Source organism: Leptonychotes weddellii, chromosome 9 (genome assembly GCF_054177405.1).
Source record: "Leptonychotes weddellii isolate Sample4059 chromosome 9, ASM5417740v2, whole genome shotgun sequence".
NCBI lineage: Eukaryota > Metazoa > Chordata > Mammalia > Carnivora > Phocidae > Leptonychotes > Leptonychotes weddellii.
The window spans coordinates 89,431,394-89,446,200 of record NC_138377.1 but is presented as its reverse complement, the minus strand read 5'-3'; the positions used below and the strand labels follow the sequence as shown (position 1 = coordinate 89,446,200).

The window sequence follows — 14,807 nt, the reverse complement described above, 5'->3', positions numbered from 1 at the left end:
CTGAGCCGAAGGCAGATGCTTAACCAACAGAGCCACCTAGCACCCCTCCCCTACTTTTTTTTTTAAAAAAGGTTGTACTTTATCTATGTTGTTAGAGCATTAATTATTACATACTAAATAAGCTCTTCCTTTTTACCATATTTAATTCTAAATCAATTTTACTGAAGTATATATAATTTACATATAATGATCCATTTTAAGTGCATGTCACTGAGTTTTCACAAATGCGTATACCTGTGTAACCATGACCACAATCATGATAGGGTATGTTTCCATCACACTTAAAAGATCTCTATGCCTCTTTCTATCCGTGGCCTAGGAAACCACCAGTATGCTTTCTGTTTCCATGGATTAGATTTGCCTTTTCTAGAGTTTCATAAAAACTGAGTCACACACAATGTATTCTTATGTCTGGCTTCTTTCATTCAGCATTTTTTTTGAGATTCATCCACATTGACACAAATATGCCTAATGTGTTCCTTTTTATTCCTTTTTGTTTTATTGTATACACCAAAATTGGTTTATCAGTTCAGCTGTTGATGGACATTTGTGTTATTTCCAGTTTGGGGCAATTATGAATAAAGCTACTATGAGCATTCTTATATGAGGTTTTTTGGGAACATATGTTTTCATTCTTCTTGGGTAAAGAACAAGGGGTAGAATTTCCAGATCATATGGCAAGTGTAGTTAAATGTTGTTAGAAACTGCCAAATTTTGTCATAATGGATGTACCATTTTACACTCATCACAAATGTTTAAAAGTTCTAGTTGCCCTGTACTTTTGCTAACACTTAGTATTGGTGATCTTTTTTTTTTTTAGAAAAGTAAAGTTTTGACCTCAGGTTTCATGTTCCTTCCTGTTGATGACCTTAGTCGCACCCATGCAATTCTTTTTTTTTTCTTTTTCAAATTTTTATTTATTTTCTTGTTAGTTAACATAGAGTATAGTACTGGTTTCAGGAGTAGAATTTAGTGATTCATCACTTACATATAACACCCAGTGCTCATCATTACAAGTTCCCTCCTTAATATCCATCACACATTTAGCCCATCTCCCACCCACCTCCTTCCATCAACCCTCAGTTTGTTTTCTATCATTAATAGTCTCTCATGGCTTGTTTCCCTCTCTCTCTCTTTTTTTTCCCCTTCCCTTATGTTTATTTATTTATTTTTATTATTTATTTATTTGACAGAGAGAGACACAGCGAGAGAGGGAACACAAGCAGGGGGAGTGGGAGAGGGAGAGGGAGAAGCAGGCTTCCCGCCGAGCAGGGAGCCCGACGTGGGGCTCGATCCCAGGACCCTGGGATCACGACCTGAGCCGAAGGCAGATGCTTAACGACTGAGCCACCCAGGCGCCTCGTTCCTTCCCTTATGTTTACCTGTTTTGTTTCTTAAATTCCACTTATAAGTGAAGTCATGTGGTATTTGTCTTTCTCTGACTGACTTATTTCACTTAGGATAATACACTCCAGCTCCATCTGCATTGTTGCAAATGTCAAGATTTCATTCTTTTTGATGGCTGAGTAGTATTCCATTATGTGTGTATTATGTATGTTACATATATGTGTGTATATATACATATATGTGTATATATACTTATATATGTATTTTATATATATATTTATATATACCACATCTTCTTTATCCATTCATCAGTCGATGGACACTTGGGCTCTTTCTGTTGTTTGGCTCTTGTTGATAATGCTGCTGTAAACAACAGGGCACATATACCCCTTCCAATATATTTTTTGTATCCTGTGGGTAAATACCTAGTATGTAATTGCTGGATCCTAGGGTAGTTCTATTTTTAACTTTTTGAGGAACCTCCATACTGTTTTCCAGAGTGGCTGCACCAGTTCATACTGGTAATCTTTTTACATTTTAACAGCCTCCTGGATGTGTAATGGTATCTCATTATGGTTCTAGTTTGCATTTCCCTAATGAGTGATGATGTTTTAAAATCTTTGCTGATTTTATTGGTTTTTATTTTTATTGAGTCTTGAAAGTTCTTTATATATTCTGAATGCAAGTCTATTATATATGTAGTTTTCCCCAGTTTGTGACATGTTTTTTAATGTTTTTAAGAGTGTCTCTCAAGGGGCACCCGGGTGGCTCAGTTGGTTAAGTGACTGCCTTCGGCTCAGGTCATGATCCTGGAGTCCCGGGATCGAGTCCTGCATCAGTCTCCCTGCTTGGCAGGGAGTTGGCTTTGTCCTCTGACCCTTCCCCCTCTCATGTGCTCTCTCCCTCTCATTCTCTCTCTCTCAAATAAATAAATAAAATCTTTTAAAAAAAAAAAAAGAGTGTCTCTCAAAGAACAGAATTTTAATTTCAATGAAGTCTCATTTTTCAAAATGTTTTTGGTTGGTGCTTTTATGTGTTCTATCATAGAAATCTTTGCTGCCCCCAACTGGTTCTCATCTGGGATCACTTTTACTTCTTCACCCCTGCCCCATGGATTTTAGCAATGTCTGGAGACAATTTTGGTTGTCACAAGTGGCAAATGCTACTGGTATCTATTGACTAGAGGCCAGGGATGCTACTGAGCATCCTACAATGCGCATGTCATCTCCGACAACAAAGAATTATCCAGCCCAAAGTGTCTGTAATGCTTCTGTTGAGAAACCCTGATCAGGAGGGTTTATAGTTTTAACTTTAATGTGAATGTCCATTTCAAGTTTTTATGGTGCAAGATGTGAGGTTTGGATCAAAGTTCATTCTTCTTTCATATGGATATCTAGTGCAAGCATAGTGATTCTCACCTGAGAGTCATTTTGCCTCCCAGAGGACATTTGGTAGTGTCTGGAGACATTTTTGGTTGTCACAACTGGGGAAGGGCATCTGGTGGGTAGAGTGAAGGATGTTGCTAAATATCCTTCAGTGTATAGGATGACCCCCCACCACAAAGAATTATCTGGTCCCAAATGTGGAAAATGCCAATATTGAGAAACTCTGCCTAGCACTATTGGTTGAAAAAGCTATTTTTTCCCTCATTGAATTGCCTTGTCACCAGTGATATGTGTGTGGGTCAATTTCCTGACTCTGTTTTATTTCATTAATCTATAAAATTGTCTTTATGCCACTACCACCTGGTCTTGTAAGTTTTGAAACCATGTGGGGGAAGTCCTGCAACTTTGTTCTTTTTAAAAATTGTTTTGGTTCTTTTTAGTCCTTTGTATTTCCATGTAAATTTTGGAATCCACTTGTCAATTTCTACAGAAGATTTAGGTGGGATTTCAATAGGATTTCTTTGCATCTGTAGAACTTGTATTTTACAGATATCTTTTAAAATAGTGTTTAGCTGTATTGCCTTTCTTCCTTTTCTTTTTAAATAAAATCTGACATCTCTTTTAACTTTTTAACTAGAAAGACTAGTTATTTACATTCATTATGATAATTGACATACATGGACTTGTTTGTGATTTCATTTGTCTTTTTCTAAAGTTCTTTCTAATTTTACTTCTTTTGAGGGCATTGACTTTTTTTCTCCTTCTTTTCCTGTCCTTACTGATTTGGAATTTATTCTTTGTTTTTCTGTTCTCCTAATGGTTACCCTTGAATTTTTACAGTGATTTTTTTCCCTCACTGAATTGCCTTGTCATTAGTGATGTGTGGGTCAGTTTCCTGGTTCTATTATGTTATTATCTATTAGTCTATGTATCTACAGAGACCATAGAGCATTTTGACTGATGTTGTTTAATGCTGTCTCTAAAACCTATGTTATTATTTTATATGAACAATGTTTTAATTTATCTACAAATTCTGACGATTTTTGGCTTTCCATTTCTTCTTCTCAAATACACATTCTGAGATCCTCCTCATTGTTCCTGAAATGCTTTGTGTTCTAGATGTTCCTTTGATGACCGTCTCTGGGTGATGAACAATCTTTCGGTTTATCTGAAAATATTTTTGTTTTGTTCTCCTTCTTATATGATAGTTTTACTCCATACATAATTCTAAGTTGACTGTTTTGTTTCTCAGTCTGAAGATATAATTCTACTTTTTCTGGCTCCTGTTTTTGAAAAGTGTGTCATCTGGGGGCACCTGGGTGGCTCAGTCGTTAAGTGTCTGCCTTCAGCTCAGGTCATGATCCCAGGGTTCTGGGATCGAGTCCCACATCGGGCTCCCTGCTCGGCAGGAAGCCTGCTTCTCTCTCTCCCACTCCCCCTGCTTGTGTTCCTGCACTCGCTGTCTCTCTCTCTGTCAAATAAATAAAAAATCTTAAAAAAAAAAAAAAAAAAGAAAAGTGTGTCATCTGTTCGTCCTTTCTTTTAGGGAATCTGTCTTTTCTCTCTGACTGATCTTTATTTTTGGTATTTTACAGTTTGACTACAGTGTGTGTGTGTTTAAATCATACTTGGTTCATTATGTTTCTTGTATCTGTATATTCCTATCCTTTATCAGTTCTGGAAAATTCTCAGCCATTTTCTATTATTGCTTCTCCATCATTTTCTCAACTCTATCTTTCTGGGATTCCCATATTCCCTAGGTTAGGCCTCAGTCTATCTTCCATTCCATCCCCTGCCCCGTCTCCCTCTCTCCCCCTTTTAACTGTGGTAAAATATACGTAACATAAATTTTTAAGGACAGTTGAATGGCATAAAATACTTTTTATACTGTTGTAAATATAATTCTACCATCCACCTCTAGAACTTTCTCATCTTCCCAGGCTGAAACTCTGTACCCATTAAATAATAACTCATCATTCCCTCTTCTCCCCAGTCCCTGGCAACCACCATTCTACTTTCTAGCTCTATGAATTTGACTTTTCTAGGTACCTCACATAAGTGGAGTATTTGTCCTTTTGTGATTTTTATTTCACTTAGCGTGTTGTATTCTTCAAGGTTCAACTGTGTTGTAGGATGTGTTAGAATTTCTTTCCCTTTTTTAGAATTTATTTTTAATTGTGGTAAAATACACATAACTTAAAGTTTACTATTGTCATTATCTTTAAGTGTGCAGTTCAGTAATATTAAGTACATTCATATTGTTATATAGCCAAGTCTCCAGAATTCTTTTCACCTTGCAAAACTGAGACTCTCTACCCATTTCTGAACTGTTTCTGCTAACAACATTTTTGATACCAAATACGTGTTTTGTTTTGTTTTTTTCCCCACACCAACCAGTTCTCCAACTCTCTGGAAGGCAGCTATTCTCACCACTATCCACCAAAACAAGTTCTCCAACTCTCTGGACAGTAGGCCTAGAGTTCCCATGACCTTCTCCTCTGGTTCAGTAATTTGCTACAGAACTCAGGAGAACACTTTACTTACTATTTCTAGTTTATTATAAAGGATACAACTCAGGAACAGCCAAATGGAAGAGAGAGATGCATAGGGCAAGAAATGGGGGAAGGGGCACAGAGCTTCTGTGCCCTCTCCAGGCATACCACCTCCCAGCACCTATGTGTTCATCAACCTTGGAGCTCTCTGAACCCCATAGTTTAGGGGTTTTTATGGAGGCTTTGTTTCCTAGGCATGGTTGATTAAATTATTGGCTGTTGGTGATTAAATCAATCTCCAGCCCTCTAATCATGCCCTGGTCTTTCTGGCAACCATCCCCCATCCTGAAGTTATCTAGGGGCCATGAGTCATCTAATTAGCATACAAAAGACATTCATTCTTGTCATTCAGGAAATTCCTAGGGTATTAGTGCCCTGTGTTAGGAACCAAGGACAAAGACCAAATACATTATTTCTTATTTTATCCATTAAACAATAACTCTCAATTCCCATCCTTCCCAGTTTGTAGCAACCACCATTCTACTTTCTGTCTCTAAATTTAATCTTCTCTAGGTAACCCCATATAAGTGGAATTTATGGTATTTGTCTTTTTGTGACTTATTTTACTTAGTGTAATGTCGTCAAGATTCACCCATGTTCTAGCATGTTTCTAAATTTCCTTCCTTTTTAAGGCTGAATACATATTCCGTTGTATGTATTTGGACATTTTGCTTATCCATTCATCCATTGATGGACACTCTGGTTACTTCTACCTTTTGGCAGTTGTGAATAATGCTGCTTTGAACATGGGTGTACAAATATCAGTTCAGATCTCTGTTTTGTGAGTCTTAAATGTAAGTCTCATGTTCAGCTCCTTACCTGATCTTCCCACTGGTGGAGGCATTTGACCTCAAGATACTTAATCTTTTATGGGTTTTCTGCTCACTGCTCCTGTTTCTTCTCACTCTAGGTGTCTGAGGTTTATTTATTTACTTATGGTCCTTGAGATTCTTTTTGCTTTTTACCAAGCCCAGTAATGCATGAAAATTGTTAGTTGTAATTTATCCAATATCTAGTGGGATTTGGATAGAAGTGCTCTCTCTTCAAAGTATACCTACTCTGCTATACTGCTAGAAGTAGTGTCCATTATGTTTTTACGTTTCAAACATGAATGATACCGTATTTGTCCCCTCTGGCCCAAAATAAAATCTAGGGAGCAGAGTCATTTTCACCTTTCTTTGTAATGATAGATCTCTATTAAGTACATGCATGTGCTTTTGGTGTGTTTAGTTTTCAAGATATTTTGAATATTAAATAACATTCAGTGGTTGGGTGATGGGAAACAGCCAGAATCTCTTAACCTTCATAGCTGTTTTTCAAAGACAAAATATTAGTTAAAAACCTTTTAAATATATCAAATAATGATCCTTTAGTTACTTAATACCTACCAGTTATGAAATATCTCTAATAATATATAGTAATGTATCTGAATATAAGAGTAAAACTATGTTAGATTTTCCTGTGACTTTCTCTTTCCCTAATTACTGAATTAAGTGAAACTAAGAAACACTAACATCCAACAGAGTTTTACCAAGAAAGATGTGTGAGCAAATATCTAACTAGAATAGTCTGTATGTCATATAGTTCTTATATATTGCTTTCTTTTGCGTGTATGTTTAAGTTCTTGTAATGACTGCTATAGGATGGGAATGTTAGGGGTAGAAGTTAACTAATATAAATGAGCAAAGATACTACGCAGATCTGATTGCAGTTGACTGGGATTTTTAAAAACAAACAAAACATTTCCATGTTAACCTACATCTGCCTTAGTTGCAAGTAATATTTGAATAAAATACCAAAGTTAGCCTTGAAAAGAAAGGATAGAGGGGGAAAAATGTGAAAGACAGCAGGAAGTGAGGATTTAGGAAGGGGAGAAGAGGATATGAAATTAGATGAAAAGAGACTGGAGTAAAGTTATTAATTTGTAACTTGACAGATTTTATAAATGAGGGAAAGAGAATATAAAGATTACAAAGATATGCTTATTGCTAATTTACTTTTGTGATATAAAGTAAATTCTAAAAGCTTCAGATTAGATTCATTGACAGGAGAAGAAAAAATACGTTTCTTAGAAGATGATATACATACGTTTTTTAATTATAACCCCACTCCCACCCAAAACCACTGTGCATCTTTGAGTTATTTACATGTTATCACAATGTCATATATTCTGCTTGAGTAAAGCTGTGTATCTTATTTCCTTCTTGATTAGATTTCCTGGTAAGTTATTAGTGTTTTGAAAAGTTTGGAGAGAAGCAAATACTAAATACTCCATCATTTAATTAGTTTTAACATTGTTACTTATTTTTTAGGTTGTAGATTAGAGTGATTTGTAAGATAACTACTTTGTTAATTCATTGTACTTTGGAATCTTTTTAGTGTATTAAACTTATTTATTTCTAATTAGTCATGTAACTTTATTGCAAGGAAACGTGTTGAAATTTTCATGTGGCTTTATTTCCTTGACAGTTTCTTAAATAGCACAGAAAATATGGTGCATCTTTTCTATTTAATTTTGAATTTTAATACTATTGCTAATTTTAGTATTAAATATCAATCTTTTAAGAAATTAGGCTAAAAAGAATTACTATGGGGCGCCTGGGTGGCTCAGTTGGTTAAGCGACTGCCTTCAGCTCAGGTCATGATCCTGGAGTCCCGGGATCGAGTCCCGCATCGGGCTCCCTGCTCAGCAGGGAGTCTGCTTCTCCCTCTGACCCTCCCCCCCCTCATGTGCTCTCTCTCTCTCTCAAATAAATAAATAAAATCTTTAAAAAAAGAATTACTATGAAAATAAGAGATTAACTTAAGTAAGGAATATACATTATGCTTGGATTATTAGAAGTTTGATTAATGAAACGAGGCTAGTATTTATAATGAATAATTATATAGTCACATATAACTAAATTATTTTTGTTGTATTATTATGGAATTATGATACAAATGAATTTCTCTTAATTTTTATTTCCTAGCAAATTTTAAGAGCTTGTATTGAACAAGTGAAAAAGTATCCAGAGTTCTATACTCTTCATGAAGTCACGAGCTTAATGGGATTCTTCCCATTCAGAATAGAGATGGGATTAAAGTTAGAAAAAACTCTTCTCGCATTGGTAAGGCTTACCAATGAAGGTATAAACTTACTTTTCTCTGAAACATCACCTATATTTCACATAGACAATATTTATGTTTAGGTTTTGAACAGTAATGAGATGTAACTTTTAAAATATGCAATGCAAATGTGTCTTTTTTTATTTTATGGATACCAATGCTTGATTTTTTTTTTAAATGTCACTACTAACTTTATTTCTTGGTTTTCTTTTCTTCATTTCTCATCTTTCTTAATGTTCCAAAATACAAGCAGAGAACCTTTTTTCTTTTAAATGATTGTACTCACAATCATTGGAAGTAAGTGTGTGTAGAGAGGATATTTTAGAGTTTCTGTTATATGTGTACCTCATAAAATGAGAGGTTAGAATGTAAAGTGGTAAAGAAAATGGCATGGCACCCTTGTCTTGGACCGTTTTTAAAAAAAACATATGTAGGTTGTCAAGCAAAATCATGGGAATCATGGCTTTAAGAAGGCTCTAAAGTAGAGTGGAGAATTTTAAGTTAAGAGTTTCATATGATGAAAAGATACTTAGGGGAAAAATACATGTGGTATTTGCAATAAGACATTCCCTTTTTTCTTACTTAGGGCAGTGTAAAATATGTGAAAACTGTATTTCCCTCAATGCCTGTGAAGTTGCAGCTCTCAAAAGATAACATATCTACCACTGAGACACCAGAAAAAACAGCTGCAGCTATGCATTATGTAAGTAAGAAAGTACTTTGGATTTTCCCAAGTAATTTGCTGTACCTCATAAAGTACATATGATCTTCCTGTTCTAAAGTCCCCTTCTTGGGGCGCCTGGGTGGCTTAGTCAGTCTGCCTTCAGCTTGGGTCATGATCTCAGGGTGCTGGGATCCAGCCCCGCGTTGGGCTCCCTGTTCTGCAGGGAGTCTACCTCTCCCCCAGCTCATGCTCTCTCGTTTTCTCTCTCTCTCAAATAAATAAAATCTTAAAAAAAATAAAGTCCCCCTTTTGAATGTCTCCCTTCTTTTCATCAAAGAAATTTCCAATACATATAATGAAGTAACAAGTTATATGTTGTTTTTCAGGATATTAGTAAAGATCCAAATGCAGAGAAGCTTGTTTCAAGATATCACCCTCAGATAGCTCTAACCAGTCAATCATTGTTTACATTATTAAATAATCATGGACCAAACTACAAGGAACAGTGGGAAATTCCTGTGTGTATTCAAGTAATACCCGTTGCAGGTTTGTGATTTGCCATAACAAGTAATACTTTGAAAAGAGGAGTTGGAACAATTCTATTTCAGCTGTCTAAACATAGGTGGTCGTTTGTCAAATAAAAAAATCTTAGGTTTTGATTTAAGAAGGATGTGAATTTTACATTTACATTTAGTAGAACTTTAAATATATAATACTACTAAAGAGTTCATACTCATACATGAGTAATTAGATCTATAAAACTTGTATTCATATTGGGGGTGGTGAGAAAGAAATAGTTATGGTTTAGGGTAGCCAAAAATACATGAAATAATGAGGTTCTCTGTCTTTCATTGAAATGAAAAGAATGTAATACTTTATTAGACAACCTCAAATGAGTGAGTTTCCAAGACATTTATTTGTCTGGTATTGGAGTTCAGAATTAAAATAGGTCTGTACTTGTAAGCATAGGATAGTTTTTCTTTGGACAGTAAGTTAATACCTTCTAGATTCATTTTATTATATACAACAATTATAGTAAATATATAACTGTATCTAATGAAATAAAACTACAGATTAGAGTTAAATATAGTATATTCTCTGTGGTTGAGTTTTATCACTTTTTGAAAGCATAGTTGTATAAGAACTGAGTAATAATGACAGTAAAATTATATGAAATAGGGACGCCTGGGTGGCTCAGTTGGTTAAGCGTCTGCCTTCAGCTCAGGTCATGATCCCGGGGTCCTGGGATCGAGTCCCTCATCGGGCTCCCCGCTCTGCAGGGAGCCTGCTTCTCCCTCTGCCTCTCTCTCTATCTCTCATGAATAAATAAATAAAATCTTTAAAAAAAAAAATTATATGAAATAAAAAGCAGAAAACCTTTTTTTAAATTTATTAGAAAGAAAACATATTTTTCTTGCCAGTCAAATTCTCTTGCCCTTATATCTGTAAGGGACATTGAAGATCACAAATTCAAGGGTGGCAAATACATGAGATGTGCTATACTTTCCTATGCTATATTTCTTTGTTTGGTGATCTTTCTGTCCTACATCCTGTTTGTTTGTTTGTTTTGAAATAGAATTTCTAGAAACTAATCACCCTCTTTCTTCTGTTTTTGTTTTAAGGTTCAAAACCAGTTAAAGTAATTTATATTAATTCACCACTTCCCCAAAAGAAAATGACAATGAGAGAGAGAAATCAAATCTTCCATGAAGTTCCATTAAAATTCATGATGTCCAAAAACACATCCGTTCCAGTCTCTGCAGTATTTATGGACAAACCAGAAGATTATATGTCTGAAATGGAAGTATGTAATGCTTGCTTTTTTTTTTTTTTAAGGGAATGTACTTCTTTATCTTTTTGAAGCATAAAGTTTTATTGCAAGCCTTTAAATTTAGTAGTTAGAAATGAAGGCTTTAGATTAAAACTTAAAATTGAACCCCAAGTCAAGCTAGACTTTAAGCAACTGATTTAACCTCCCTCAGCCCCAGTTATCTCCTTTTGTAAAAGAAAGATGATAATACCTATTTCAAAAGACTGTTGTAAGGATTAAGTTTGATATTATATGTAAAATGCTGAGTACAGTCTTTAGTATATATGTAAAAACTTAGTCAGTGGTGGTGGTAATCATGATAGTGGTTTTATTTAATTGGCCTCATTCATATTCAAGAGTTTTTAAGTATGAAAAGGAATAGATGAGTTTGATTGGTGCAGAAAGTATTTGGCCAGATTGTTAATCCTTTTCAGTATACTCAATAGCTGCGTGACCTTAGGCAAGCTTCATAATTTCTCTTTGTCTCTGGTTTGCTCATCTGTAAAATGGGTTTCATGACAGTACCTAACTCAGGATTATATGGGATTATATGAGTTAATACAAGTAAAGCATTTAGGACAATGCTTGGCACTCCATAAATACTATTTTTATTATTTTGTGTTTAGACAAAACTTTATCCATTCATTTTACTCATTTTACAAATATTTATTGAGCAGATACTATAGATACTATCCTATGCACTGAGGATACAGCAGTGAATAAAAATAAAGTCTCTTTTTCTCTCACAGCTTACATTAGTGATAGAGGATGAGATAATAAAACCATAGTGAACAAGCAGCTAGTGATAAATGCTATGCAGAAAAATAGAGTAGAAAAATAAGGGTAAAGAGATGGGAATGGGACTATTTTAAACTGATGATCAAGAAGGCTTTTCCAAGGACAGGAAATATGAACAGAGACTTGAATAAAGTGAAAAAGCAAACAAAATTAGAAAATAGAAAAACATTTTTTTAAATTTTATTTATACCTAAGAGCTCATACTATTTTAAGAATATTGACCTTTTGCGTTTCATAATTGTTTATGTTTTTCTCTGCCATTTGCCTTTAATATATTTATAGTGTAATATCATAAAGCACTTCCAAAGTTTGAGTTTTCTTTTTTACATTTTTCTTTTTTCTTTTTTTCTTTTTTTTAAAGATTTTATTTATTTATTTGACAGAGAGAAGAGAGACAGAGAGAGAGGGAACACAAGCAGGGGGAGTGGGAGAGGCAGAAGCAGGCTTCCCGCCGAGCAGGGAGCCCGATGTGGGGCTCGATCCCAGGGCCCTGGGATCATGACCTGAGCTGAAGGCAGATGCTTAACGACTGAGCTACCCAGGCGCCCCTTTTTACATTTTTAAATCTATCTTATACTTGGTGTGAGGTGAATGTCAGGAAGTAATAAGCACTATGAAGAAACATGAAGTAGGTAAAAAGGGATAAAAAGTGACAGTAACTTCTTTCTGTAATGGCAGACCAAGTAATGTGGACCTTTGCCATTACTGATTACAGCTAAAAAAAGCTGGACAAAATATAAAAATTTCTTTCTTAGAATCATCAAAGAGCTAATAAGATAGTGAGGAATTACAGGGCTGAGATACTAGAGAAGACCAGAATCCAGAGAGGTAAGTCTTTCACTCAGAGTCATTTTTGCCCTGAATGGTATTTGCCATTTCTGAAGGGGCAGCAAAAAACGAACTATGCTTTTGGCAGCATCACAAGACTAGGGGGACAAAAGTCAAAGTTTGGTTTTCTACCAAGGGCTTGAACCCTACAGGGCTGCACCCCAGGAGTAAGGGTGAGCTAGAGATAAATCCACTTTCTCAGAGATTGTAGCCTGAGTTTTCAGGCCTTGAACTTGGATTTCTAGTGTCTCTAGACACCTAGTAAGAACTAATGAAAATAATTCTTAGAGGAACATAATGTCATTTTGAGCCTTCAATTATTTCTACAGTTAACTTTTTAAATAAAGCATCCAAAAAGCAAAAGGGTAACTGAACTAGATAATGTGAGCAAGAATCATCAGAAACAATGACCAAAGAAATTGACTCACAGAGACAGATCCTGCAATTATCAGTCACAAACTGTTAGCCAACTCTGTTTATTTATACAGCATTCAAGGAAGTTAAAGCCATGCTTGAAAATTTCAATGAGGAACTAGAAACTTTAAAAGAGATAGTAGATTTGAAAAAGAACTAAAGAAAAAATTTTAAACTGAAAAATATAGCAAGTTAAGGATTTTGTAAATGGGGTTATTAGCACCTTAGATAAAGCTGAAAAGAGAATTGATAAACTGGAAGATGAGTCTGAAAAGACTATCCATAATGAAACAGACAACAAAAAGACAGAAAATAGAGAGAATAGGGCAAGAGATATAGAGGATATAGTGAGAACATCTAACATAGGTGTAGTTTTATCCAGAAGAATAGTGTAAAAGAGATAATCAGTCCAAAGCAATAGTTGGAAATAAAAAACTCTTAAAAGCCACCAGAAACCAGGCGCCCAGGTGGCACAGTCAGTTAAGCGTCCAGCTCTTGGTTTCAGCTCAGGTAGTGATCTTAGGGTCATGAGATTGAGCCCTGCACTGGGCTCTGCACTCAGCTTGGAGTCAGCTTGAGACTCTCTCTTCCCCTCTCCCTCTGCCCCTCCCTGCTTTCTCTCTCTAAAATAAATAAATAAGTAAATCTTAAAAAAAAAAAAATCCACCAGAAAAACAAAAGGCACATTGCCATTATAGGACTGAGAGTTAGACTGGCAAGTAATTTGTCAACAGCAACAATGGAAGCCAGAAGACACTGAAACAATGTATTGTGCTAAAATGACCCCATACTAAAATTCTTTAACCAGTGAAATATCCTTACATAAAAAATTAAAGATATTTTCAGATAAAAACTGGGTTTGCTACCAGAAGACTGCCTCTATTGGATGTTCTTCAGGCACAAGGAAAATAATGCCGGACAGAAGGAGCATGGTACAGATGCAAGAAGGAATAAAGAAAAACAAGTGAAAATAATGTGGATAGGCTCTAATTTGTAGGTGAGTCCAGGGGCACTCAGGAAATTAAGAGAGTTCTGAGATGACCTGAGCCCTCAAAACTCTAGAAACTAATCAACCAAAGCCCCTTTCAAAACAAAAGTCTTCACTCAGACTAGTAGTAGAGTTCATATTGAGCAAAACAAGGACATTAAAGGTAAAGAAAAGAGAAGTTTTCATATAACTGAGGGAGAGGGGACTAGAGAAAGCAGATATCAGAATATACTTAAGATTTTATACACATACACACAAATTTATATGCATACATACCTACCTACCTACCTACATACATAAATACATACCTTGTGGTAACAGTGGAGCATGAACTTAGAGCCATGAGGTTCAGAAAGCTGTCTTGGCATGCCCTTACACAGGATTGTCCTCCCGTAGGAGCAGGAGAACCCATCTAATTTAAAGACGAGAAACAGAAGAGGATTGTTGATGGAAGCTCTTATAAAAGTACTAGAGAAAAAAAAGATAATTGCTGTAACATTTCCGTAGTCAAGTGAAGAGAGATACACCCACAAAACATGAAATGGGTTCATCCATTGCCCTAGAAATCTCAATTCTAGAAATGTAGTTCAGAAGTACACTAGGGAGGGGTGCCTTACTGGCTCTAATGGTAGAACATGTGACTCGTGATCTTGGGGTTGTAAGTTCGAACCGTGCTTTGGGTGTAGAGATTACTTAAAATCTTACTGGGATGCCTGGGCAGCTCAGTCGGTTAATTGTCTGTCTTCAGCTCAGGTCATGACCCCAGAGTCCTGGGATTGAGTTCCTAGTTGGGCTCCTTGCTCAGCAGGGAGCCTGCTTCTCCCTCTGCCTGCCACTCCCCCTGCTTATGCACGCTTTCTCTCTCTCCCTCTCTCTCTGACAAATGAATAAATTCTTTAAAAAAAAAAAATAAACA

The 14,807-nt window shown here is 35.7% G+C and overlaps 1 protein-coding gene across 7 annotated transcripts in view; it reads left to right on the top strand.

The window, feature by feature from the left end:
• The window catches only part of ICE2 (interactor of little elongation complex ELL subunit 2), a 77,138-nt gene that overhangs the window by 15,129 nt on the left and 47,202 nt on the right, over positions 1–14,807 (top strand). For all 7 annotated transcript variants that reach the window (XR_014148656.1, XR_014148657.1, XR_014148655.1 and 4 more), the window contains 4 exons: positions 8,254–8,391; positions 8,976–9,092; positions 9,440–9,599; positions 10,676–10,857. Coding sequence is in view for 2 of the 7 variants with exons in the window: in XM_081831195.1 (XP_081687321.1) it covers positions 8,254–8,391; positions 8,976–9,092; positions 9,440–9,599; positions 10,676–10,857 (597 nt within the window). In the remaining 5 variants the exon portion in view is untranslated. The remainder of the gene's footprint in view (positions 1–8,253; positions 8,392–8,975; positions 9,093–9,439; positions 9,600–10,675; positions 10,858–14,807) is intronic.